Source organism: Populus nigra, chromosome 2 (genome assembly GCF_951802175.1).
Source record: "Populus nigra chromosome 2, ddPopNigr1.1, whole genome shotgun sequence".
Lineage (NCBI taxonomy): Eukaryota > Viridiplantae > Streptophyta > Magnoliopsida > Malpighiales > Salicaceae > Populus > Populus nigra.
Window position 1 is genome coordinate 46,115,573 of NC_084853.1, and position 26,525 is coordinate 46,142,097.

Here is a 26,525-nt window from a genome sequence, read left to right on the forward strand (position 1 = left end):
ATCTTGTTTCGGAGGATTGGCATGTTGCATTCGCTAAGCAATTTCTGTCATTTAAAAAATGGGGCATGCCGTACTATGCCATCCTCTGGACGTTGAAAGGGTTGAAAGGAACTAAAACAAGTGACGGTCCGCTGGGTCCTTGGAAATGACGTTGCTTCCTCCCTTTTGTAATTGCAGCACGTAGGTAGGATGATTTTGCTTAACAATCAATGATGTTTATGGAGACAATGTGAAAAGTCCTTGGTTTTCCAGATGCGGAAGAACTGCTGTGCAACTTTGTGCGCCAGCACTAAGAAAGAAAATATATTTAATTTGAGTCATTGCTGCCATTAATGTTCTGATATGGTACAGCTGCCTGTTTATAAATCTTTGATTACTATTATGCTGCTATGCCGCGTGTTATCAGTTTGATTTGACACAATATTTCAATAATTATTGGGAAAAAAAAACATTAGTCAGAAATGTAGACGAAAACCGTGATTGGTTGGTGCAGTTGGTCCTCGTATTATTACTTGTTGCTGCAATGGTCCCTGTCAGGATCGGGGTGACCAAAAAGAAAGAGTGCATGGAGAAGAAATTAAATAAACAGCTTCTCAGATTCACAATAACTTTATGTTAATGCAACAAAAATATAACTTGGAAAATAACTAAGCATTAATTCCCAAGCAATGATCTCGTTTTCTTCCTAACAGTGCTTATGGAAAGTACAATATTTTAATTCAAAGAAATTCCCTTTTGCTGCCTTCTTATGTTCCTGTAAGAGTCGAAACTCCAAGCTGTAATCAGAAACAATACACAAAAACTATTTCCCTGACCAGAAATATGCTTTATTTTGGAAGGTGGCATCGCCTGTATATGCAAAGCAGAAATTTTGTGCACCATCTGTTCTTTTGGCAGCAAGGCTAACTGTCATTTGAAATTTTTTGGACAGAAGTTGGTGGTGGTTGCCGGCGGATCTTCACAGGCAAATGGAATCGTCTTATAGCAAATGGAGCTTTCATAATCATTCGAATCATTCCCATATCTCCCCCCTCCATTTCTACGCCATCTGGATGTTCAGTTTTATATTACTATTCTTTATTCTTCTATCTTATTTTGTCCATTTCAAACTGATTTTGATAGGGTCAATATATTCTTGTTGGATTATAGTATATATATAATTATACCTTTAAGGTCATGCAGGCAACATATTTGCACCATTTTAGACCTGAAGAGTCTTGGGTTTAAGTCAAGGTTCAAAGGGTCCTTAAAGAATATTTGATTGTTTGCATTGCAAAGGTATGAATCTGTTATTTCTCCTTTTGGCATGGGGCTTTTTGGTGATTATATGCTAGTAGGAATTACTTAGTAGTCAATGCACATCAATGTGTTTGAATTTTCTTGTTTAATTGCATATTAATTTTCTTGAGGTTGCAGTTTCATTTTTGTTTTATGTCTCTCTTTCTTTCCCCATATTGGCTCTGATTAAGCTGTGTTTGTTCCAAAATTATAGCCGTTTTCTTTGTTTTTCCTTTCTATTTGTTTTGATTTTTTATGGGATCATAATTTAGAAAACTGAAGGAATTTGCTCTATGAAATCATAAAGCTAAGCAAGTCAAGTGGGATTTTTAGCTTCAGTAGGAATAGAATGTCATTGCGATCTGATGTGAAGTGTTTGGCAGTGCAGAATCTCTTTCAAGGACAATCATCTTACAGGGTGGGGAGTAGAAGCTGAAGGATATAAAAGATGGTTGAGAATTCGATTGCCCTTGATGCCATTAACAAGGAAGCTGTAGATCTGGTATATGTTCTTTTTTGTAAAATGATACGTGTTTAATTATACTTCTTAAGAGAAGGAAAGGGAGAAGAGAAAATAGGAATAGGGTTGTTCTTTGATGCTTACGTTGAATGTCTTGTACCAAGCCACCTATTTGGTAAAAATGAAAATGGCTTCATGCAGGAAAATATACCCCTTGAAGAAGTTTTCGACAATCTCAAATGTACAAGAGAAGGTTTGACCGCTAATGAAGTTCGAGAGCGGTTGGATTTGTTTGGGTACAATAAACTTGAAGAAAAAAAGGTTGGAAACGAAATGTTCATCATTGCATCATTTTTAATCTGTGTTTTATGTGATTTTTGATGATTTATTTGTTCTTTATTCTGCAGGAAAGTAAGCTACTGAAGTTTTTGGGATTTATGTGGAACCCACTGTCATGGGTCATGGAAGCTGCAGCTCTCATGGCCATTGGTCTTGCACATGGAGGGGTAAATCTATATCTTAATCCATTTATCTTGCATTTGCAGTGTCATTTGACGATCGGTATAGCAACTTGAATCAAGAGATGGTTGATTTGAATCAGAGGTGGCGTAGATTTTGATAAAGTCTTCTTTTGCAGAACAAGAGTGCAGACTATCATGATTTTGTTGGCATCATCACCTTGCTTATAATCAATTCAACCATCAGTTTTATAGAGGAAAACAATGCTGGCAATGCAGCTGCTGCTCTTATGGCTCGGTTGGCCCCGAAAGCTAAGGTCTACAAACGCTAGTTCCCTTTTATTTGTATTTTCCATTATCCTATCGCTGCTTGGATTGACTTCTATCTCCACCTACCAGGTTCTACGTGATGGAAGATGGAGTGAAGAAGAAGCTTCGGTGTTGGTTCCTGGGGATATTGTTAGCATAAAACTTGGTGATATTATTCCTGCCGATGCACGTCTTTTGGAAGGAGATCCTTTAAAGATTGACCAGGTAGTTATATATTGACTACAACAGTATGAGCATACAAGTACATAATTTTAGTGGGTAAAAATTGAGTTGTAGGATCTCTGTTCATGCCTCTTCGAGTATGTGATGAGAAAGTAAACTGCTTTCAGTGAAACTTCAAACGTTTACCTTTGGTTTTCAAATATTGTAATTGCAGTCTGCTCTTACCGGAGAATCACTTCCAGTAACCAAGAGTCCTGGTGACGGAGTTTATTCAGGTTCAACATGCAAGCAGGGTGAAATTGAAGCAGTTGTCGTTGCAACTGGAGTTCATACTTTCTTTGGCAAGGCAGCTCATCTTGTTGAGAACACTACACATGTTGGACATTTCCAAAAGGTTCGTTAAGAGCTTTATGACTCTCTGCATAATAGCAGAAAATGAGGCTAAATGAGAAGAAGTTTCTTAATCTCATGCCTGAGTTCTGAAACATTTCCAAGAACAGATATTGTCATTATCAATCTTAACCTTTTTTTAAAGTGAAATGCATGGTAGTGCTTCCACACAAGCAGGTAACCAGTTAAATTTGTGTGATGGCTCCAGGTTTTAACAGCGATTGGAAACTTCTGCATTTGCTCAATTGCAGCTGGGATGGTTATTGAGATCATCGTGATATATGGGATTCAAGAGAGGGGATACCGAGTTGGCATTGATAACCTACTTGTCCTGTTAATTGGTGGGATCCCAATTGCAATGCCCACTGTTCTGTCAGTTACAATGGCTATTGGTTCACATCGCCTGTCTCAGCAGGTTTGTGGAATCATATCCAAAGAATTTTTTTATTAGCTACAAAACCATTCATTTAATTTAAAGAGTCCTGATTGAAGATGAGACAGTTGAAAGAGTACTCGAATAACAGCCATCTATGTCTTCCACAGGGTGCTATAACAAAGAGAATGACTGCCATTGAAGAAATGGCTGGAATGGATGTCCTTTGCAGTGATAAAACAGGCACATTGACTCTTAACAAGCTTACAGTGGACAAAAATATGATTGAGGTTCTACTCTTGATTTCTCTATGCTCAACTTTTTACGGTAGCTTGGATTAAAAAATAGTGTACAGACTCGCAGGAAAAAGAAAAGAAAAGAGAGAAAAAAAAAGAAACTGGAACTGGCTCTACCGGAATTACAATCACTAAATTCTATAAACCAAAGGACCCTTTAGTTCATTTCTATGGGCTTCCATCAGAGGAAGATGCATCCACGCAGACAAACTAACGATGCATGATGCTCCTACAATTAACGTGTGGTAAAAAGGCTTCTTCTGCATAAGATCTTGCATGTCAGAGATGAATGAAAGAGTTGGTTGTGTAAAAGAAAAGGGAAACCATGATCCTTCTTGCTCTACTTCCGTCCACTCAACAAACGCAGAGAATTAACTGCTCGAAAGGCCATCCAGAGAATCTTTCCTATTCTAATAATGATATATGGTATAGAAATTACTTTTATCTAAAGCATTATCCATGCTCTTGCAGGTTTTTGCCAAAGGTGTTGACAAGGATATGGTTGTGCTTATGGCTGCAAGAGCGTCTAGATTAGAGAACCAAGATGCTATTGATTGTGCAATTGTTTCAATGTTGGCAGACCCTAAGGAGGTATTTCATTATATTTTTTTAATGTTGGGCTTCTCATTTTATTGATTCTAGAATTTCTTCAAGAGTCAAAATGTTAATGTTACGAAGTTAGTTTGTGGATTTCAATACTTTGATGAGCTATCTACTAACAATTTCTTGGGGTTTGGTGTCTGAAGATAGTTTTTGACTTGCACATGAAAACCCCATATGAGCATTTTCTTCAGGACTTACATTTACAGTTTGTGTAACTGATTCCGGCTTTCCCTATGAATTTTGACAAACCCTTGTTATGTATTCTGTAATTGTTTGTAAGGCACGAGCTGGGATTCAAGAAGTTCACTTCCTTCCATTTAATCCAACTGACAAAAGGACTGCTCTTACATACATTGATGCTGCTGGGAAAATGCACAGAGTCAGCAAAGGTGCACCAGAACAGGTAGAACGTAAAATATCAAGAATGCAAGAATAACCAGTTAACCATAATATGCAACATCTGAAATCTTTGGCATTTATGCTGCGTAGATTCTTCATCTGGCACACAACAAAACAGAAATCGAGCGAAGGGTACATTCAATAATTGACAAATTTGCAGAACGCGGACTAAGATCCCTTGCAGTTGCTCGCCAGGTGACTATTGAAATCTTGATGCTCTAATACATGCATGTTATATGTTCTTCTCTGTGCTCCTTTTGAAACAATGAATTACCAACATTCTTCTCTAGGGAGTGCCTGCTGGTACAAAGGACAGTCCAGGTGGGCCATGGGAGTTTGTTGGGCTTCTCCCACTCTTTGACCCTCCACGCCACGACAGTGCTGAAACAATTAGACGAGCACTGGATCTTGGTGTCAGTGTTAAAATGATTACAGGTAGGGGCTCTAATATTACCAACATTTAAGTGTGATTCTTGTCCTTTATTTCACCTATAATTCCGGTTTAATGATTTTGTTTTCTTTTATCTTTTGATTATCAAAGTTTGAGGAAACAAAATAAGAAAATTGCATTTCAGGCTTTAGATGCATCTCAGTTAAACTTTGTTATTAAATTTACAGCATGCACTTGAACTGTGATTTCATCTAATGAAAATCTCTCTTTAGGTGACCAACTCGCAATTGCCAAGGAAACAGGAAGGAGGCTTGGAATGGGCACAAATATGTACCCATCTTCATCCCTGCTCGGTGAAGGCAAAGATGATGCAGTTGGAGGACTTCCAATTGATGAGCTCATTGAGAAAGCTGATGGTTTTGCTGGTGTCTTCCCTGGTATGTCATCAGTCATATTTTAATGACAATAACTGTATAACAGTACTTGTTTTTATGATTCCTATTCCATTTTTCTCTTTTGCAGAACATAAATATGAGATTGTGAGGAGACTACAAGCTAGAAAGCATATATGTGGAATGACTGGTGATGGAGTAAACGATGCCCCTGCCTTAAAGAAAGCTGACATTGGAATTGCTGTAGCAGATTCAACAGACGCTGCTCGTAGTGCTTCTGATATAGTTCTGACCGAACCTGGGCTGAGTGTAATCATTAGTGCTGTCTTAACAAGCCGTGCAATCTTCCAGAGAATGAAAAATTATACAGTAAGCTTACACTCTTTCAACACCAAATATATTCACGGTTTGATCAAACTAGGAGTGAAAACTTGATGTTCTGATTATGAATCCATATTTTTTTATTTGACAGATATATGCTGTGTCTATCACTATTCGTATAGTGGTAAGCTTCCCTTGAAAACTACAATGTTACAAATGAAAATGTGTAAAATGTATCCTACCTCTGGCTTGTCTCATTTGGAATGGCTTTTGCGCAACAGCTAGGGTTTATGTTGCTGACTGTCTTCTGGAAATTTGACTTCCCTCCTTTCATGGTTCTTGTCATTGCCATTCTCAATGATGGTTAGCATTATGAGCTTCTCTGCCTCTAGTTATTTATCTAAAGTGTTATAAATTCCTTTTTGTTTGTCATTATTATCTCTCTTGCTTGTTGTTTGATTTAAGTTTTGCTTCCAGGTACTATCATGACCATATCCAAGGACAGAGTCAAGCCTTCTCCCCTCCCTGACAGTTGGAAGCTCAGTGAAATTTTTGCTACTGGTGTTGTTCTTGGTAGTTACCTGGCTCTAATGTCTGTCGTATTCTTCTGGTTAGCTTATGAAACTAACTTCTTCCCGGTAATTCCCCTCTTTCGTTAGCTAGCATTCTTCTCATTTACTGTAGAATTCTGCTGGTCTCTGAAGTTTTCCTCTCAGTATAAAGAGCACATACATGCCATATTGAGATTGAGAAATGACTGTAATTACTTCGTGAGAAAGCTATGAATTATTTTACCAGTTCAACCTCTTGATCTCTTTATTTCCTGATTTTGTTTTATCTCTTGGCAGGAACATTTTAATGTGAGGGACTTCAACCAGCACCATTTTAACATGACGGATGAAAAAATTGCCAATCCACTTAAAGAACAATTGGCATCTGCTGTGTATCTTCAAGTCAGCACCATTAGTCAGGCCTTGATATTCGTGACTCGCTCCCGGAGCTGGTCATTCCGGGAACGTCCAGGCCTTCTGCTTGTTTCTGCCTTCATTATTGCCCAACTGGTATGGGATATGTCATTTCATAGTTTTATAATCTGATATATGTTATGAAGTGAACTTGTAAAGTGTCACAAGGAACAATGATTAGAACTTGCTGGATTCCCCATCAACTGTTCTCGGGGGAAACCATCTCTCTTACCAATGCCCACAAAAACATTTCTTGCATTAGGTTATAGCCATCAGAGTATTTAACAAAACATTTCATTTTTTATGAGTAAGAATCCAAGGATGGGGAAGGGGGCACTGAAAAACGATAAGCATCCGGCTAAACTTCTTTAACTTCCTTGTTTTTGTTAGAAAAATGGGTAGCCTCTGCTGCTATATATGCCTCATAGCATGTCCACTAGCATTTACTCTACACCTACTGTTTTCCTCAAAGGAGCCTTTAGTCTCGTCAGTGGTAGTTATGACTGCTTTAATCTTTGCAGATTGCAACCGTCATCTCTGCTACTGCAACCTGGAAATTTGCTGGAATCAGAAGTATTGGTTGGGGCTGGACAGCCGTCATTTGGGTGTACAATATATTGACTTACTTTCTGCTGGATCCTATCAAATTCGCTGTCCGATACGCTCTAAGTGGAAGAGCCTGGAATAATATTATAGACCAAAGGGTGAGTAAATTCTGACACTAATGCTAAACATCCTTAATTATATCAACAATATTGTATAATATTAGCCAGTCACTTCCGAATTTGTTCACTGTTGTGAACAACTTGTGAGTGGGTACTTCTACAGGTCCTTGCAAACTTCAAAATGCATTTCATAATTCGTTTTTCTTTTCAATTTTTGTAGACTGCTTTTACCAACAAAAAGGACTTTGGGAAGGAAGCTCGTTCGGCAGCGTGGGCAGCTGAGCAGCGAACACTCCATGGCCTTCAGTCCGCCGAGACAAAAATGTTTTCCGAGAGAAATACCTTCAGAGACATCAATCTCATGGCAGAAGAAGCGAAAAGGCGAGCAGAAATTGCAAGGTTAGTTTGTCTTCTACTGGAACACACCACCATGCACATCTGTGTCAAAGGAATATCCATGTCTGTGACTTGCTTAAAGGATAGAGAACTTAATTTTGATGGCCACCACAAGTCCTTAAGATGACAAGAGTTTCATCACGGCTGGATAATCTTGGTCTTGATTCCGTGTTTTGATTGTGCAGGGTGAGAGAGCTTCATACACTGAAAGGCAAGGTTGAGTCATTTGCCAAGCTAAGGGGCTTGGATATTGATTCCATGAATCAGCATTACACTGTGTAAAAATATGTTGATGGAGATCATATCGCTCTTCAGTAGATCTTTTCCCCTTTTCCTTTATCCACTCTTCTCTTGTTATGGATATGGTGACTTATACAATATGGTCTTGTATGCTTAACATGATTTGTTACTTTATGAAAATAATTTGATTAAATTATGCGTTTGTTTTACCATGAAATGGCATTTCCTGGTTTCTCTTATTCGCCTTTATATATATATATATATATATATATATAGGAGGTCTTATAAAGACTCCTCATTATTAAACTAATATATAATAGCCTTGAAAGAGTGAGTTTTTAGTTAAATCCGTATGATATTAATTAACTCGATTAAATTTAGATTATTCAACATCAAGAAAAAATTAAAATATTGTTATTTTAATAAAAATAATTAATTCAGTAATTTACAAGTCCAATTATTTTTCTAAACCACCTTTTAAATTAATTTAACAGCTATAATACAACTCAAATGAGATATATTTTTATAATAAGATCAACTTTCAACTTATATATGATATTTGAGTTATTTAAATTTATAGATATTCACTTTAACTATAATTTTGAAAACATTTTTTATTGTGATTTTTTTAAGTGTTTTTTATTTTAAAATATATTAAAATAATATTTTTTTTATTTTTAAAATTTTTATTTTTATATTAGTATATCAAATAATAAAAAAATATTTTTAAAAAATTAATATTTTTAAAAATAAAAATAAAATTGAATTTGTTTTCCAAAAACATTAAAAATAAAAAATAAACAAGTTCTTAGTCCACCTTAATTACCTGGCCGAAGCAAAGTAGGCCTCAATAGGCTACGGGCTTTCTTGAAAAAGAAAAATATACTATGGACTGAGCCTGGGAGTCTATAAAGGGACAACAGGTCCAGTTTGTCTTAAATCGTGACTTCAAAATCAAAATGCAGACGGCTACCATATATTTGCAGAACCTCTCGATTCAAAAGCAAAGAAGAAACAAGAATTTGGATGATAAGGTGGAGAGAAGAGAAAAGTTAAAGACATATTTTCTTTTGGTGCTAAAGCTAAATTGGTGATATTTATTTATTCAAATTATGCAATGCTAGACCAGAAGCAGCAACAAGGTATTCTTTGGAGTCCAATGGAAAGAGAGTGCCTGTTTCTTCTTCAACGATGCAGGACAAGAAAAACCCTCTTGCAAATCCACGCTCTCATTCTTCGGAACGCCATTGATGCTAATGTTAACATTCTTACTAAATTCATAACCACATGTGGGCAGCTCTCTAGTACCCGTCATGCTCGCCACTTGTTCGATAATAGGTCTCACAGAGGTGACACCTTCCTTTGCAATTCTATGATAAAATCTCATGTGGTTATGCGCCAATTAGCTGATGCTTTCACTCTTTATAAAGATCTTAGGCGAGATACATGTTTTGTGCCTGATAATTTCACTTTTACTGTATTGGCGAAGTGTTGTGCTTTGAGGATGGCTGTTTGGGAAGGTTTAGAGACGCATGGTCATGTTGTGAAAATTGGGTTTTGCTTTGATATGTATGTGTCAACGGCATTGGTGGATATGTACGCAAAGTTTGGGAATTTGGGTTTGGCAAGGAAGGTGTTTAATGATATGCCTGATAGAAGTTTAGTGTCGTGGACTGCGCTTATTGGTGGGTATGTGAGGCGCGGGGATATGGGCAATGCGTGGTTTCTATTTAAGCTGATGCCTGGGAGAGATTCTGCGGCATTTAATCTTCTGATTGATGGATATGTTAAAGTGGGAGATATGGAATCTGCGAAGAGTTTGTTTGATGAGATGCCAGAAAGGAATGTGATTTCTTGGACCAGTATGATTTATGGGTACTGTAATAATGGTGATGTTTTATCTGCTAGGTTTTTGTTTGATGCTATGCCGGAGAAGAACCTTGTCTCTTGGAATGCGATGATTGGTGGATACTGTCAGAATAAGCAACCCCATGAAGCCTTAAAATTGTTTCGCGAGTTGCAGTCAAGCACGGTGTTTGAACCAAATGAAGTAACAGTTGTAAGCATTCTTCCAGCTATCGCCACTTTGGGTGCTCTGGAATTGGGTGAATGGGTACATCGATTTGTTCAGAGGAAGAAACTTGATGCAGCAGTCAATGTCTGTACTTCACTTGTCGATATGTATGCAAAATGTGGAGAAATATCAAAAGCAAGAAAAGTTTTTAGCGAGATCCCTAAAAAGGAAACGGCTACCTGGAATGCTTTGATAAATGGATTTGCAATGAATGGGCTTGCTAGTGAAGCACTGGAGGCATTTTCGGAGATGCAACAGGAAGGAATTAAGCCAAATGACATAACCATGACTGGTGTTTTATCCGCTTGCAGCCATGGTGGTTTGGTAGAGGAAGGGAAAGGACAGTTTAAAGTCATGATCGAATCTGGGCTTAGCCCAAAAATTGAGCATTATGGATGCTTAGTTGATTTATTAGGGAGGGCAGGGTGCTTAGACGAAGCTGAGAATTTGATTAAAAGAATGCCTTTTGAGGCTAATGGAATAATTCTGAGCTCCTTTTCATTTGCCTGTGGATTCTCCAACGATGTTCCTAGAGCGCAGAGAGTACTAAATCAGGCTGTCAATATGGAGTCAGGTAACAATGGAATCTATGTCATGATGAGGAACTTATATGCCATGGAGGAGCGGTGGAAAGATGTGAAAGAAATTAATGGATTGATGAGGAGAAGGGGGGCAAAGAAGGAGGTTGGTAGTAGTGCTATAGAAGTTGATAGTAGGGTTTCAGAGTTCATATCTGGGGGGATAGCTCACCCACAATTGGATGTTATAGAGTCTGTCATAGGTCAATTGTGGATACACATGAGGGATAGTGTGGTTGTTCAAACTCCATAACTGAAGTGCCAGGAGTGTTTCCTTATATTCACTCACGAATTTAACTTGTGCACTCCCACGAGGAGGGGCTGAGAACCTGCATATATCAACCATAGCTGAAGAACTAGACTCACTGTTGGGATTTTGAAAAATCATTGGGAGCCAAGTGTTCATGCAATTTCATCAGAGATAAGAAGTCCAAGTGTATTGAATGCTTAAACAGAGAATTTCTGGATGGGGGAAAATGAAATGATTTATCCTTCACAAGAACTTTCAGGCGACGAATCGCACCTAGGGAAGTGATTTTGCCAATGGACAAGACTCTAAAAGTATTTTATTACTGAACGCAGGACCACTAGCTTAAAAGCTCAGTGAACTGTTTTACTCCCTTGTTTCTGCTTTTGTCACTAACACCTAACAGAAAATTATTACAAGAAGTCATCATAACAACTCTACATCCATTTCATTCGAAAAAAGAAAAGAAAAAGGAAACCAGACTTCCTACTACTGAATTGCCAAAAAGAGAAAAACTAGTACAACTAAGATATATCAAATCGGCAATGCAAAATATACATATGTTTTTATTCTTTTTACATTATGCTTTGAATGTATTTTAAGTTTATTTGAGCTTATTGGTAGTAATTTTATGAGTTTGGCGTCTAAGAGACTTGATGAATTAATTGCTATAAAATAAAAAAATTTACATTTTATTTTTTGAACCTCAGTTTTCTGATAGGGTTTCACCACGTTGGAGTTACAGAATGGGAACGTGGATTTATCAAAGTTGAACTACACATGTCCAGCTTTCTAGGAAGGTATTATGGGAAGAAATCCGATCTCATTTGGATCTCTACTTAGACTTGCAAAATCAAGCCAGAATTGTATTCGCAGCAGAATTCTTTGCTTTCACATTAGATATTCAAACGAGCATATCTTGAGCTTCAAATATCAAAATTAGGCGACTCAAAATCTCAAATTCATGTACATGTCGAGAGATACAACTTTTATGAAGGGCTCCAGGACAAATAAAATCGTTTTCAAGATGAAAATCCTGATGCTAGCTGGATGATAGGTTTTGTCTCCTGATCTGATGAGAAACTAACAAGATAGGAGTCCTACCGTTTAAAGAAAATCTGATGGGATCAGATAAATACTCTCTACAACTTATAACCTCCTAGTCTTTAGTCTTGATATCTTATCATGAAGCCTGCCTCTTAAAGTTAAAAAAAGAAGGAGATCAACGTGACAAAAAGAGAGAAAAAAATCTTTGCCACTGAAATTTCCAGAGTTTATCTTTGCTGCTAGAATTTTCAGAAATCGTGAGTAATGAATTCTTAATTTTGGTTAAAGGAGAATAGACATCATTTTTATTATCATGTTGTGAGAAATAATGTTATCATTATAATTCTTCCAGATTCAAATACTTATTTTTTTTATTTTAGAATTATGACATTGATTTCTATTCGAGATAACTGAATTGTTTTGAGATGACATATATGGTTTCTAGTTTCTTTCATTCTGTAATTGTTATCAGGGACTAGAGCTAGAAGCAAAAGAATTATTTTAATTGTTGCAACTTTCATCTTAATTTATTAGAAAAGAATAAGTTAAGTTTAATTGTCAAGTTTTTGAACGACTATTTAGTATAAATTTGACAGACTTTGCTCTTAAGGTTACTGCCAAATGAATGAGAATTTATTTTCAATATTAAATTCGTTTAATGGTAAGAAATTGATTAAAAATGTTTGTATAATTAATTTGCTAATAGTCTCCTCGATTCCCCTTAACTTTAGAAGATATCAAATTTACTTGCTTGACTTGAAAGAACATTTATTTTTACTTTGATGATCAACAGATTTATAAGAATGGATGTGTGAACTATTTAAACTGAGTTAACAATATATCAATTTATCAATTTTATTTTCAGAATTTTATTTTTTTAATTATTCAAATACCCCTATTTTATTTATTTTAGTTTCTTGTAGAAAGATAAAGCAAAAATTTTCTTGAATTTAATCTGATTTTATGATCATACTATAAATTTATTTTGTCTATGATAGTAAAATTAAAATTATATTTTGAAAGTTATGAGGCTAGATGAATTTGCTCTGCCTTTCGTGAAATGCTAGGACATCTCTACAATAAGACTAGGATTTCCTTTTATAATCAAAATGATTACACAAATGACAAGTAATATCATTGTAAACAGATGACATATATAAAGTAGGAAGGAATTCCCAGTTTGACTCGAACCATATCCCTGGTCTTCATAATCAGTCATAACCAGTCATTCTGAACAGTCATGCCATATCAAGATACATCCTCTTGATCTTCTAATTCCAAGCTCTGTACAGCTTCCATGCATCCCCCAACAGTGCACTGCTACTTTCCCCCAAAACATGAAAGAAATCACCAATAAGAAATTTGAAACATTATGAAAAGAAAAGCATAGTTATATTGGATTAAGAAGTTGCTAATTTAACAATTTGTTTTGTGCTATTGTCACATGATCAGGTTTTTCCTTGGTCGAGACTCAATTTTCCATGCAAGTCATCCATTCCTCTTATTTGCCTTAAATGAATCGTCCCAGTAACATAAATTTGTTTCTTACAGGAGTTTCTTGCATTTTAACAGGATGTAGATTCCTCCCCAAGCTTAACAACGAGATCAATAATACAAGAAATTCAGCATACAAGGAATGGTTCGCTAGTTTAGAGAACTTAGTTTTAATCGTGGTGAGTTACTTCTGTCAAACACATTTCTATCTGAGTCGAACTTATTTTATCTCGAATCTTTTATGCTAACTGTCTTCGTCTTTTCTATCCAAAGACACTAACCAAATGCTACCATATTGGGTTTCCTTTACATCTTTCGATTCTCGGTAATCATCTTAACTTACTGATCCCTATCAGTTTGAGCAAAGACAGTTTCAGCACCGAAGAAAATCTCCAGGTTTGGATGCAATCCTGATGAATCCTTCGATAATGTTTTTCTAGCACAAGAGGTAATATTTACAATCTTACTCTAATTTAAGTTACACATCTTCGACTGTCTGAACTTTGTTGCATGTCTTAAGTTAATTTTTATTTTCTTTTAATTCTAATCATTGTTAGCTTTTAATTCTCTAACTCGCTCTACGCCTTATAGACTCGGGCATACATTGAAGACTGGATCGGATTGAAAACATTGGATGAAGCTGGAAAAGTTAAACTCATCAACGTGTCCAGGGGACATCTTGATATCTCTCAAATTGATATGAAGAAATACATATTACCTTACTTGGAGGAACAAGCACTACCCCTACTCAGCAGATGATAAAAGAAGCTGCATCTTATAGATGGCTTTCAACAATCAAGAACTTCTTCATGGAGCTAGCTGGACGCACTGAGAATCAGCATTTACTGCATATTCTGCTGTAGGCTCAGAACTCTTATCACCACCATCATAAATCAAAGAAAAAGGAAAATGATCAGTAGAAGTATATTTTCATTCTTCATAATGAATATCTATCCATTTATTTTATTTCTCGTTCATTTTTCTTTTCCTAAACTTCTCTTGGATGTCATTCTATTGAACTTTTATTTTCTATCAAAAAAAAAAAAAATTATTCTTTCGAGTAGAAGGGATTAAATATAATGTTTCTTTCCAAATATGAGTTGATGATACAAATTGAAAGAAACAAAATGTTCTTGCACATCTCGTTCACAAAACTCTTACTAATCAAAAGAAAATTGATATTAACTACTGTATTATTTTTTTGCACAAATTTCTTACTTATAGTTCATTAAACCACCAATCCAGTGATTATAAAGCACTTTCCTCAAAAAAATAAAATCAAGTCCCGGACCTGAAATTCACTCTCCCAAAGCTATTGTTTTTTTAAAAAACTATTTTCCATAACACCAGGAAGAAAAGAATTGATCAGAGCCTCGTCAAATCTCAAACAGTTTAAATATCATTATATGGAAAATGTCGCAATGAATACAGATTATATAAAAAAAAATGGTTATGTACTTTGTTTCTAGATCAAACCCCAACCAAAAGTACTTACAGTATAACTACAAGGAATTGTTACATAAGAGGACAAAAATAACCCAAACTCAACTAAACCACCTCTAAATACCTTAAAAAAAAAGGCAGGGAAAGAGGAGAAAGAATTAAGTTAAGCAGACTTGCTTCAGGAAGTTGTTTGGCTCTTTTATATAGAGATTACAAAGCAGAATACATTCCATTCCACTGGGTAAGAAGGGAAGCTTGGAACTCGATGTCTATTAGCTTCCATCAGCTAGGCTAAGATTGTTTTCATATCGAAGATTCTATATGGTGGTACTCAAGATTGCGCAGTACAATTCTTGCAAAGATTTTGGCTTCAAGTGGTGCAGTTGCTGCAGCAGCTGCAGCTCGCAGGAGACGTGCAGCTCCAGCACTCTGCATGAGACTCGCATGGTGCAAAGCATGCCTTCCACCAGGAATGGTAAACTGCAATTGAAGGATTAAATTCACACGGAAGAGAATTAAACTTACCCAATCAAATATTCAGTGGAAAAATAGAACTGATAATGAACTCAACCAACTTGGAGCTTTCATTTTTAAGAGTCTCTATGAGCAAGATTACCTGGAGAAGAGCGAACGCAGCACAAGCCTTTAGTATAGAAGAAGGATTCCGTAGCATGGCAACAAATCTTCCAATTTCAGCTCCACTGAGGCCATACAAGGAAGAAAGCGAGAAGAAAAAATTTTACTCAGGTTTATCGCAAAAAATGGTGTGAAACCACACTCATAAATAGGAGTATTATGGTAAATTAAAGAACCAGTCAGCACTATAAAATTGAAGTCATTCACGAGATGGGTGAACAATTATGGGAAACACGAGATGGGTGGCCTAGTCAATTGACACTATCTGTGCAGCCCAAACTTTAAGAAAAGAGGAGTGTGATAAAGAGTGTCGATTTATGTATGATGGCCTTCGTGCTGAAGAGAGAAGACCTCCAGGAAATTAGGTGCAAGTTTGAGTATAGAAGTCACACAAAATCAGCATCATCTACATGTATTCAACAAATTCAACCACAATCATAACTGATTTACACTAACAAGCAAGCATAATTGCAAAGCAGCTAACTGCAAATTCAAACATCAGCATATGCTGTTCTTAATTCATGCAACTTGAGCTGCAAAATAAAGCAAATGATTGTATTGGAATGGTAATAAATGTATGTAAGCCCGACATGCAAGTGTGCATGTATGTGCATAAGAGAGAGGCACCTGCATCGCAGATGTCCTGCTTCTTGAATACGAGCTCTCTCAGTTACTTGTGCCAATGCTGCTGGAGCTGATGATGCAGCAGCGGTGGCAAATGCTTGGGGATCAGAAAATGTAAGGACAAAAGCTTCAATGTGCTTCAAAGCCATCCTTCTAGCTCCATCTAAATTCGCACTCTTTGAAGTGCTTTCTGTTAAAGTTCCTATTAGTGCAAATTCATCCATTCTGCACAAGAAAAAAAAACAATATAAAATTTTAACCAAAATGCAGGAATATTTTATACGTTGTCCATGCACCTGCAAGGGAGATTGGATAAGTACCTCCCGTCAAACATATAGGCCAATGCTAATGCTGCCATGAAGCGAGCCATCTTCGATACAGATGAAGAACATAGATCAACAAGTGCAGGAACCCCTCCTTCCTCCACTATACGAAGAGCATTTCCTGGATTAAAAGCAAGATTCCAGAGAGCTCCTGCGGCAGTTTCATGAACATCCTAGAAGAGAAAACATACATTAAGGTTGACCAGGGTTTTATTGACAGCAAGAAACACATGGGAATTTTCCAAGTTTCAAGCAGTTGCAAACTTGTTGGGGGCTCTGATTGTAGATGCCAATATATGTTGAAGTTACATTAAAAAATGATGATGATTTTCCTAAAGTCAGAGAAATGTTTGATAATGACTAGGAAATTCAGACATTGGCTGGTGGGAGAATGAAAGACTGACCTCGGTCTCAGAGCGTGCCAGAGCAATCAGAGGCACAACACCTCCTTCTCGTCCAATAGCAATGCTAATATAGACCAAAAAATAAATGGTTAGCACTAATATAAAACCTAAGATTAAGAATAGAAAACCTTCATTTCATAGAGAATACATAGGTTTATTTTCTTACAAAAGAACAAGTTCAAGAAAAAATAACATAAAATTGCAAGATAAAAATGATGACAACAGACATTTGTATGGTCAAAGTGCATAGAGTACAAAAATATTTTATTCAGCTATAGAAGTACATGTTCAACATTTTGATGATTCAGAGATGCCGCGCTTATCTATCTTTATAATGACTAAATACTGTTAGTATGGAGAGATACTTTTCAACGTTCTTACTTTGGCTATTTGTGCCTAACATTCTATGCTCAAAAATAATCATCATGCATCATGTGGGAAATTACAAAAGCATTTTCTCAAACTATATGCAGCATACCACCAGCTGGCTGCGGCCAATATCCCTCTACCTTTCACAACTCACAGGGGAGAGAATTCTCTGGTTTGAAGAATTCCCTATACAAGTGCGAGGAAACTACCCTGTGGCTGGGCTTCAGTTGATGGTTGCAAACAAAAACATATACATATTTCCTTGGTACATGAAGTCATATCTTGCAATCTGTAATACACGATAAAATGAGATCCAAAAAAATGAACCAATGGATTTACCTGTTGGCTTCTGAAACTGACAATCCCCAGAGAGCTCCAGCAGCCCTCTCTTGAAGACCTGGAGAGGCATTTGCACAAGATTGTGCAAGGGCTACCTGAATACACCACATAAAATGAAACCTTCAATACATGTATGGTGGAACTTCCAACCACAGAAGACACCATTGGTCATCAAAAGAAATCAGGAAAAATCATAAAACCAAGAAACAAAAGTATAATTGTTGCTGCTAAAGTCATTGGCCATTAGCCCACAGAACAAAGCAAAAACATAAATATTTGAAGGATTTTCCACCTCTGAAAGTAAAACTTTAGCGATGAATAAATGTTTCCCATAAAACTTGGACCAAGCACGAGTCAGTATAAAGGATGCTATGAATGACAGTTAACGCATAATAAATGTAGACAATGAGCATCAAAAACATAAAATACACCTGGCTCAATCAGCTAAACCATTCATGTCTACTGACTCTCATGTATATTGGTTTAATTAAACTATAATAATTACCAAATCAGTTCAAACTAGACTGAGAGAGACAGGCAAAGGTGGTAATGTGATAATAAGAAGGGTTTTTTTTCCCTGAACTAGAATAAGAAGTATGAAAAGCAGTTCCTTGCTCAAGAAAAAATCAATAAAGTGATCATGTGTGACTCTCAGGGATTCTGGGAAAGAGAAAAAGGTAAAGGACTGAAAGAGGAACCCTGAATACAAGATGCTGAATTACAATTTTTAAGCAAGCACATTTATTATAGTTATTTTTGCAATGTGAGCTTGGCTTCAAAAAGACAGTCTACCCTTTTGGAGGTGTTTTTGCTCTCACAGGAGGTGGATAATTTTACTACATGGTCGTAGCTTTCAGTTTCCAAACACTTCATCTCAGAATGATGAACAACATCTTGCCTTGCAAATCAAACTTTATATTGTGGAAAGCTCCAATAGTGAATATTCAATTAATGTACAAGCAAGTGAGAGAAAACAAAATAAAGAGAGCCTATCTCTAAAAAGTCAATTTATTTGATCGATCAACTAGCTAGGATGCCTTATATAGGCACCAACGATATTCCACACGGGGAAACTTCATCCTAATAAGAGCAGAAAAAACAAAGCATGGAAAGCCCTAATAAATATGAAATCGACAAAACTCACAATCCAAATAGGAAACCAAATCCAACAAGGACAGAAGAAACACTTTAATAAAGCTACTTAGTACTAGCTATAAAATAAATAATTTCTAAACACTACTAAAACATTGAATGGTTAAATATTAACCCTACAAGTTTTCCTTCATTCTCCATCACTTCCATATTTATAATGTGTTGTCTTCAACAAAGAAAAAGCCATGGGTCATGCACAAGTCATTAATGTTGTGTCTTTAAATTGATATTTGATTGATGAGGAATCCATCATCTAGCTAGTCGTTGAAATGCTAACTAAGAGGCACCTTGTTCTCTCAAACAAGCACATTATAAAAAGTACTTTCAATGAAGAACTTTCCTCCTGTGTGCCAATGCTACCATGAATCTCGCAGACTAACAACACTTGAAGGAAGCAAGTAAATATATTACCAAGGCCTCAACACCACCAGCTGCTGCAATTGCTTCTCGGTTTCTGTCATCAAATGATAAGTTCCACAATGCACCAGCAGCTTCCTGCCTGTTTAACAAGCAATTAAAATACTACATTTCAGATATAATATTGAATGCGTGCGCATATAAAGAGTCATGGCTTATGGATTTCTAAACTACAGTTGGCCCAAAGAATACAGCTCTTTTACCACAGGCATTAGAAACAATGATTCCAAACACTAAAGTCCAATAAATTTAGGGTGATTAAGCTGCAAGAACAGAATGTTACAGGGTTGAACTAAATATAATTTTCAAAATGTTGAGCAGACACAAATTTTTTCCTAAAACATAATTCAAACAACTAAAGTTTCAAACACAAAAAATCACACCCTATAAAAGGATGGAAACAATTACAGTCCAGGTACTTCCTTTTACCTTTCTTTCCCAATAAGGAAAACAAACTAAAAGGTAAGCTACATCATACAAAAAGAAATGGGCGACCATCTAGGTTAAGTTAGCAAGCAGTGGGATGAAATAAGAAATTCGAACAGCATTGAAAAAAAAATAAGTTGCCATCAAGAAGAGTTTTCATTGACTCCTTAATCCTTGGTGATGACTGGGAAAAAAAAAAGATTGTGGAAACTGCAGTCCAAGACAAAATCTCCATAAAGGAAAAAAATAATTAAGATTATGCAATAATTAAGGAAGAAACTAAACTCATATCTGGAACTTTTTATTATCTTTTGTTCTTATCAGAGGTAAACAGACAGGTAGAGGGAAATTGTTACCTTCTGGTGCTTAAGAAATTGCTATTAGAATGGGATAAGGTTATTATCAATAGATTGTATCCAAATAAAAGATTTCAATAGCAGGAAGAAAGCAGCAAAGAATAATTAGATAATGAAAAGTATTTGACAGATACAAAAAAAAAGAAAAAAAAGAGCTTAGATAAGGGATACAGAATACAGATTTGTAAAGGAATTACCTGACACCTTCATGGAGTGAACGTGTGAGTTGAACAAGGGCTTCAAGAGCACCTGCTTCTTGTCCAACAGCAGCATTGTTAGTATTGCTATCTCCATGAGCAGCCAAGTTAGCCAAGGCACGAGCAGCCTAGCATTACAAAGATACATTAATAATTCACAACAGATCAATTTCACACTGAAAAAATCTTTCAAAGAAATAATTAGCGGAAAATAAATAGGACCCTTAAAATTACAAATTTCAAATTAGGAACCTCCTTATTGAAGTCATTCAGTCATAGCACAGCAGACCATAAAGGAATAGCAAAGGCATTTCAATATGGAGTACATGTGAGCCTTAGTTTCAAGAAGGTTTTCAAGCGCCATGATTAAGGATATACAAGTCACCAGAACCTGAACCTTATGAGGTTATTTTCAAAACCAAAAACACCATGATCATGAACATTTGATGGCTCTTTGCCACATTCTTTTCTGAAAAGTTCAAAAATTTTGATGTAGCTGAGATTATAACTTTGTCGAGCTGTCATGTTGAATAAAACAGCAGTGCAAGAAGAAGAAAATTAAAAAGTACATATTAAGAGCAAATAAATTCTAATTCAAACATGTAGCCTCCAAGCTACAGTAAAATGATCAGTGTCTCCTGTACAGATCTTAGTATGCACCTTCTTTTCACATAACATATCTCCTAATAATAGAAAATAGCACACCTGCTCTTGTACTCCCTCAAACTTGCAATTACGAGCAAGCATCACCAAAGCATGTACACCACCTGCCAATGCAACCTCCATGCTGCACTTGTCATCAGCCGCCAAATTTGCCAAAGCACCAGCTGCACGTTCCTGGACACAGAAAAATTGGAAACAAATTCAAAATATTGTCATACTATGTTTACTTGAATCTAACACAAGTAATGCACATGCAGGGAAAAACTTTTATATGCTAAGAACATAGAACGGGATATTAAAGACTGCACCAGAACTCCATCGCCACCAGAGAACCATTTGAATATAAGGTCAACCAGAGCTTTGACTCCACCAGCCTCAGCAATGGCACCCTGTCAATAATTTTAAAATTACCAAAAGAAGAAGTTTAGGACATATGTCTTCTGATAATAAAATAAAGAAAAGCAAAATATTAAACCTTGTGCTCTTCTCCGACTGAAAGATTCCAAAGCCCTCCAGCAGCCTCTTCAGCAACCAGCCTGTTCATGGAACTTGCCAACCCAGCAAGGATTTGGATTCCTCCTTCTTCTGCAACAGCTTTTGCAACATTTGCATTTACGGACAAGTTTGCTATTGCCTGTATCATTAACAACTTAGAATATTCATCCAGATCCATGTTTTCAAGTGAAAATCAAGATCAAACTGAGACATGAAATCAATAGTCTTCACAGAAGAGAGAAAATATAAGAAGAATAAGAAAGCGGGATATAGTATATCAAATTAAACTATTTGGGAGACTGGATTATGGTAAAACATTATAAAAATCTTTTGGGTGAACAGTAATCGAGCTATAATCAGCGCTGCTGCACATCCAATGAAGAAATTCACCTTAGCAGCCTCTGACTGAAGACCTTCCCTCCAAGATTTTGCAAGGTTTAGAAGAAGACGTATGCCGCCATCTCGCATAACTGCTTCAGCCCTTCCACAATCTATGCTAGCATTTTCATCATCAATGACCACAAAAGTCGCAAGTCCTGTGGCCGCCCTTTCTTGAACTTCCTCCTGTGAGCTCTGCATTAAACTAAGTAATATTGTTGCACCTTGCTTGAGCCAGAAAGCATCCAAACCTTGTGGATTACTCTCAGCAGTACGCAAAAGAGTATGGGATAGGATCCATTCTAGCCAAGTCATGATTTCATCTAAGTTCTTGTCCTTGGTCTTTAAATTCCTCCAATCCAAAAGGACATTTTTCCCCGTCTTTGTAGTATCGGCAAATAAAGAAGCTAGTCCTTTAAAAATGTCGGTGAAAAGGGCTAGTAACAATTTACCTTTGTATTTATTCACACTGAAGCTATTGTCTTCTTCAAGAACCGGGCAATTCATTGCACACAAAACCTTCAAGCTAGGTGATAATGACAACAATCTAGAAACTGCACTTGGACCAATATCTGTTCTTGAAACATCCAAACCGATCAGTTTAGGCAGCTTGTGCCAAAGATGTGAGACCACACCCCACTTCATATTTGATGTCCCTGCAACTGAGAGGAAAAGAACAGATACTACATTACCCAATGCTACTTCATCAACCTTTAGACAGTCCAATAACCCAATATCAATCAAATTCGGGCAATGCTTAGCTAAAGCATTGATGACTTCAGCAGAAACATCCCTTAATCCAGACAGCCGAAGTTTCTTTAGTTTCGGACAGCAAAAGGCTGTTGCTTTAATAGCATCGCTACTTATCCTCTCACAGAAGTCTGGCCCAAGTTGGAGGGTTTCAAGTGCCTCATGCCGAGCAACAATCATAGAAAGAGTTGCGTCCGTTATTTTCCTACAGTAATCACCACTTATTTCACGCAAATTCCTTGCTTGAAGATGTATTATTGCATCAGCACACTCTGCTCCACGAAACCGAAGCTTCTGAAGATTCACACACCTAGAAGCAAGTGAAACTGCCATCCCAGGATCACATTTGTGGGCACGAAGATCCAATGAAGTCCACAAGCACGAAGAGAGACCTAAAACCCTCCATATCTTACACGTTGATGACAAGCTTGCACGGTCACGATAATTCAAACAAGAAAATAACTGAATCACAGTATCATCTGGCAAGCTAGTCCAATCAACGTCCTCATTACTATCCGGACACAAATCCGCATCTCCAATTTCAGGGTTGCCAGGTACTCCCACCTTCTCCTTACTCTTCTTTGCCACTTTTCGCCGCACCCTACGATTCATATCCCAATCAAGCCACCAATCCCCAGTACTTTGCACGCACCTCAAAACACCTCGACCCTATAGCCAATGAAAAGACAGGCGAAAACCCATTAACATAAACCCTTTAAACTTGAAACCCAAAGCACAAACACACCAATTTCTCACCTCTAAAACCCTAGTCCACAAACAAGTAGACACAGAATGCTGAATTGCTTATACGAATCTTAAAAGATTGAAAATTTGTAATATATAACCCAACACCATCAAAACCAAGAATAATAAAGCATTATATACAATAAAATCAATGGTTTAACCGAACCTGGGTAGCTTGGACTTTTGATTTTTTAAGACTGAACCCCGAAAGATTGAAGCTTTCTTGTGGATTAAATCAGTTAGCTTCTCTTAAGGTAACTGCATTCAATAAAGGGTCAATGAAGATTCAATGAGTTATAAAAGAGATACAGAATTGAGGAAAAGAGGCAGAAAATTCAGGTGGGAAAATAAGGGAGAAGAGAAAGGAAGCCCTCAAGAAGGCTTGTATGTCTCTACTCTTTTCTTCTTCTTTTTTTATTTATTAGGCAATTTGAGAGAGAAAGAGAGAGTCTTTGTGGTTTGTGGGAGGATAAAAATGGGATTGGGATTGAATTACTTCACTGTAATGAGGTTGTGATGGGTCAGGAAAGGGAGGATGGCATGGATGTTACAGCTCATATTCACCTCCATTGCATCATATAGTTTTTCTTTTTTTTCCTTTTTTTCCTCTGATTAACTATTTATTAGAACAAAAATATATAATCATCATATCAGGTTTCAAGTTTGTTTTGGTAAGATAATATATCCACAATTGATTTTTTTTTTCTTTTATAGAGGAGAGTAAGTATGATAGTTAAAGGTATGTTTTTTACTCTATTAAAATAGGTATACAAAAGTGAAATTTTTATAGATTATCTAAGTTAATTGATATAAAAAAACACGAGACACGTTTACATGTAATTTGTATTTTAAATACAAAGAATTTAATTTAAAATTATTATAAAATATTTTTATTTTTTATTTTTTACTAAACATGTTTATATCATTTTTATTTTGAAACGCTACCAAAACACAATCAAAACGCAGATCTTATATCTCAAATTGTCCTAAAATTTTTCGAACTACTCTCTTCTATTTTTTTTCCATTGATATCATTTTATCTAAAACTTGATATAAAAAATATATTCTTTTATAATTCTATGACTTGGTTTTTACAATGAATTGCCAAAAAAAAACAAGACAAATATAGTAAATCAAACATGATGAAAGATGGTAAAATCTACTTGCCTCTGGCTTCGGATCAATACTCAAGGTTTCAGTGTTGTTGTTCTATGGTCTTGGACAACATTTTTTTATTTCCATTTGTGGTAGGAATAATGAAATTCAAATTCTCTCCTACTCAAACCTTTTTCCTAGTCAAATTCTCATTTCAAATTACTGGGGTTTGGTTGCAATACCTAACCTAAAAAAACAGCAAGTTTTTACTCTCATGCATAGGTGGTCAACAAAAGTTCTCTCTGGGTGAAGATTCAGACCAAGAAAGTTGAAGAGTCGTGCAATCCACAAGAATGGGAAAAATATGTGACGGGCATGCATGCAGTAACTTGGAATAAAGGAAATTTCATGGCAAAGAACAAAACGAGCACGCAAAACATTACTTCTTGTCCTTCTTGCTTAGTTAACTTGGGAGATTGGAGGACTGTTTACAATCTGGTAATGATGGAGTTATTGCAGGGCCGGAGGATTTCTCTTTGCTGGGGATATTAATTTGTATTAAACGTTTTCATAATTTGCATTGAATAATTTGTGAATCCTCATTAATGGCTAGGAATGTGTATGTTTTAAAGGGCATCATTATCCTTCATTAGCTTAATTAGGTTTGACCCTTGTGAATTTGCTTTCTATGTTTCGAATTTGAATTCAAGAGAAAAATAACTCCATAGATGCCAAAATTCAAATATGTATGACATGGTCAAGACTTATTCGAGAAATTATTTGATCACTAATAATGTTTCTTTGACAGGAAGAGTAACCATTGATAATACCCAAAAATGTTTTAAAAAATATACATATAAATATTTTTTCAGCGTGTAGATCAACCACGCAAACTTTTCATAAACAAGAATCTTTTCTAGCTCACACAAACTTTTTTATGCAAAAAGTTTTTCTATGCAAGGTATCTTCGTGTTTTTACACCAATTGTTCCACCTTACTCTCGATGCCCACAACAATTGGCCACAATCTCCAGCCAATGGTGCATGGTACAACAACCCAGAAAGAGCATGACACTTCAACCCAAACGAGCATGACGCATGATTCAATTTTCCTGAAGTATATTTTCTCTAAATATATTTTTCTTTGTTACAAAGAAAGGTATTGGGTATATGAATACATTCAATTGCCAGGCAAGAAACCAAAGCAATTCCTAGTAATACAAGCTCAACGTGCAGCCATACAGAACCTTTAGTTTAGCCACCGTCATGGCTACTCCCATTGAAAGCAAGGCCTGCAAGTCAGGGCTATTCAGCATGGCCATGTGTCATTCAAGCATACAAGAAACTCAACATATACGCATCCCTTAAACTTTATTTTACTCATTTAAGCATTAAATAATCTCTATTTTAACATAGCTTACCACACAAATTTTGAAAATCATACGCTGATTGTAGAAGACGGTCCTTGCAGCCAAGATGGCAGCGGGCACCACAGGGCAATGATTGGATATAATGGCCTAGTAATCCGTAGTTGGAGCAAGTCAAACAATGATAAAATCTTAAAAGTACCTTTCATTTTCCTGTTTCCTCGAATCCTTGCAAATGAATAGAACAGGAAGAAGAAGAAGAAGAAGAAGAAGAAGAAGAAGAAGAAGAAAATATTTTGCACATCAATTTTGAAGGAAAGAACTCAAAAGGAAGAAGAAGATCATAGCATTTTGTTTAAAGTATTATGGTTGGTCTAATTAATTGGTAAGTGAACGTGCCCTCACCTTGGCAACCATGGTTCGATTTAGTATCAAAGAATTAACTCTCTCTAACTTCTAAATTTAGCATAAATAACCCATCTTTAATTGAATAGAATCATGAAGTTTTAAGGTGATTAGGGAGGAGTAACGAATATTATTTTTATTCTCCATTTCTATTTAACAGCAGTCATTTAAGCACATACACTACAATACACTTAGTTTTGGATTTTTAGTCGCCGAATAAGTTGTTGTCAGGATTCTAAAAAGAAATGTATTAGATTGATAGCTAGTAGAAAGCTTCAGTAGAGATCATTGAATTTGATTATCAAGTTTCAGGGTATGAGATGAAAAACTTTTGAAAAGTTTATGCTTTTATATCAGCTATGGATTGAGTAGATTGGCAGCATT

The 26,525-nt window shown here is 36.2% G+C and overlaps 3 protein-coding genes across 4 annotated transcripts; 2 read left to right on the forward strand and 1 right to left on the reverse strand.

Annotated features, from left to right (window-relative positions):
- Positions 1-704: 704 nt before the first annotated feature.
- On the forward strand, positions 705-8,312 carry LOC133682208 (plasma membrane ATPase 1). Its single transcript, XM_062105492.1, has 22 exons — positions 705-1,278; positions 1,667-1,780; positions 1,940-2,059; positions 2,146-2,244; positions 2,376-2,513; positions 2,596-2,730; positions 2,903-3,082; positions 3,287-3,493; positions 3,622-3,741; positions 4,219-4,338; positions 4,631-4,753; positions 4,840-4,944; positions 5,040-5,184; positions 5,413-5,577; positions 5,663-5,901; positions 6,005-6,037; positions 6,135-6,216; positions 6,331-6,491; positions 6,702-6,914; positions 7,340-7,522; positions 7,704-7,882; positions 8,065-8,312. The coding sequence occupies exons 2-22, from the start codon at positions 1,727-1,729 to the stop codon at positions 8,159-8,161; spliced, it is 2,898 nt and encodes a 965-aa protein (XP_061961476.1). The 5' UTR covers positions 705-1,278; positions 1,667-1,726; the 3' UTR covers positions 8,162-8,312.
- A 761-nt stretch (positions 8,313-9,073) lies between these two features.
- LOC133682101 (pentatricopeptide repeat-containing protein At2g44880) lies at positions 9,074-11,397 on the forward strand. The gene has a single exon (XM_062105365.1). The coding sequence runs from the start codon at positions 9,237-9,239 to the stop codon at positions 11,022-11,024; it is 1,788 nt and encodes a 595-aa protein (XP_061961349.1). The 5' UTR covers positions 9,074-9,236; the 3' UTR covers positions 11,025-11,397.
- A 3,540-nt stretch (positions 11,398-14,937) lies between these two features.
- Positions 14,938-23,831, reverse strand: LOC133682610 (protein ARABIDILLO 1-like). 2 transcript variants are annotated; one of them, XM_062106026.1, is made up of 13 exons: positions 23,442-23,831; positions 21,794-23,200; positions 21,384-21,542; positions 21,217-21,297; positions 20,951-21,082; positions 20,246-20,373; positions 19,261-19,348; positions 17,698-17,792; positions 16,990-17,053; positions 16,583-16,758; positions 16,266-16,487; positions 15,619-15,703; positions 14,938-15,482 (listed from the first exon to the last, which is right to left on the reverse strand). In XM_062106026.1, exons 2-13 carry the CDS (start codon positions 23,141-23,143, stop codon positions 15,306-15,308), a joined length of 2,757 nt encoding a protein of 918 aa, XP_061962010.1. In that variant the 5' UTR covers positions 23,144-23,200; positions 23,442-23,831; the 3' UTR covers positions 14,938-15,305. The 2 variants fall into 2 exon arrangements, with proteins under 2 accessions (XP_061962010.1, XP_061962011.1); XM_062106027.1 differs by lacking the exon at positions 23,442-23,831 and adding an exon at positions 23,288-23,416.
- Between the last annotated feature and the right edge of the window lie 2,694 nt (positions 23,832-26,525).

Bases quoted from the DNA above. Each gene is read 5' to 3' on its own strand.
- LOC133682208 (XM_062105492.1), top strand. From the start codon at position 1,727: ATGGTTGAGAATTCGATTGCCCTTGATGCCATTAACAAGGAAGCTGTA. The intron at 4,945-5,039 runs GTGACTATTGAA...ATTCTTCTCTAG, and splicing joins CCCTTGCAGTTGCTCGCCAG to GGAGTGCCTGCTGGTACAAA. The intron at 6,915-7,339 runs GTATGGGATATG...TAATCTTTGCAG, and splicing joins CCTTCATTATTGCCCAACTG to ATTGCAACCGTCATCTCTGC.
- LOC133682101 (XM_062105365.1), top strand. From the start codon at position 9,237: ATGCTAGACCAGAAGCAGCAACAAGGTATTCTTTGGAGTCCAATGGAA.
- LOC133682610 (XM_062106026.1), bottom strand. From the start codon at position 23,143: ATGAATCGTAGGGTGCGGCGAAAAGTGGCAAAGAAGAGTAAGGAGAAG. The intron at 21,298-21,383 runs GTTTAATATTTT...AATTATTGACAG, and splicing joins CAGTCGGAGAAGAGCACAAG to GGTGCCATTGCTGAGGCTGG. The intron at 17,054-17,697 runs GTAAATCCATTG...GGTCTATATTAG, and splicing joins TCAGTTTCAGAAGCCAACAG to CATTGCTATTGGACGAGAAG.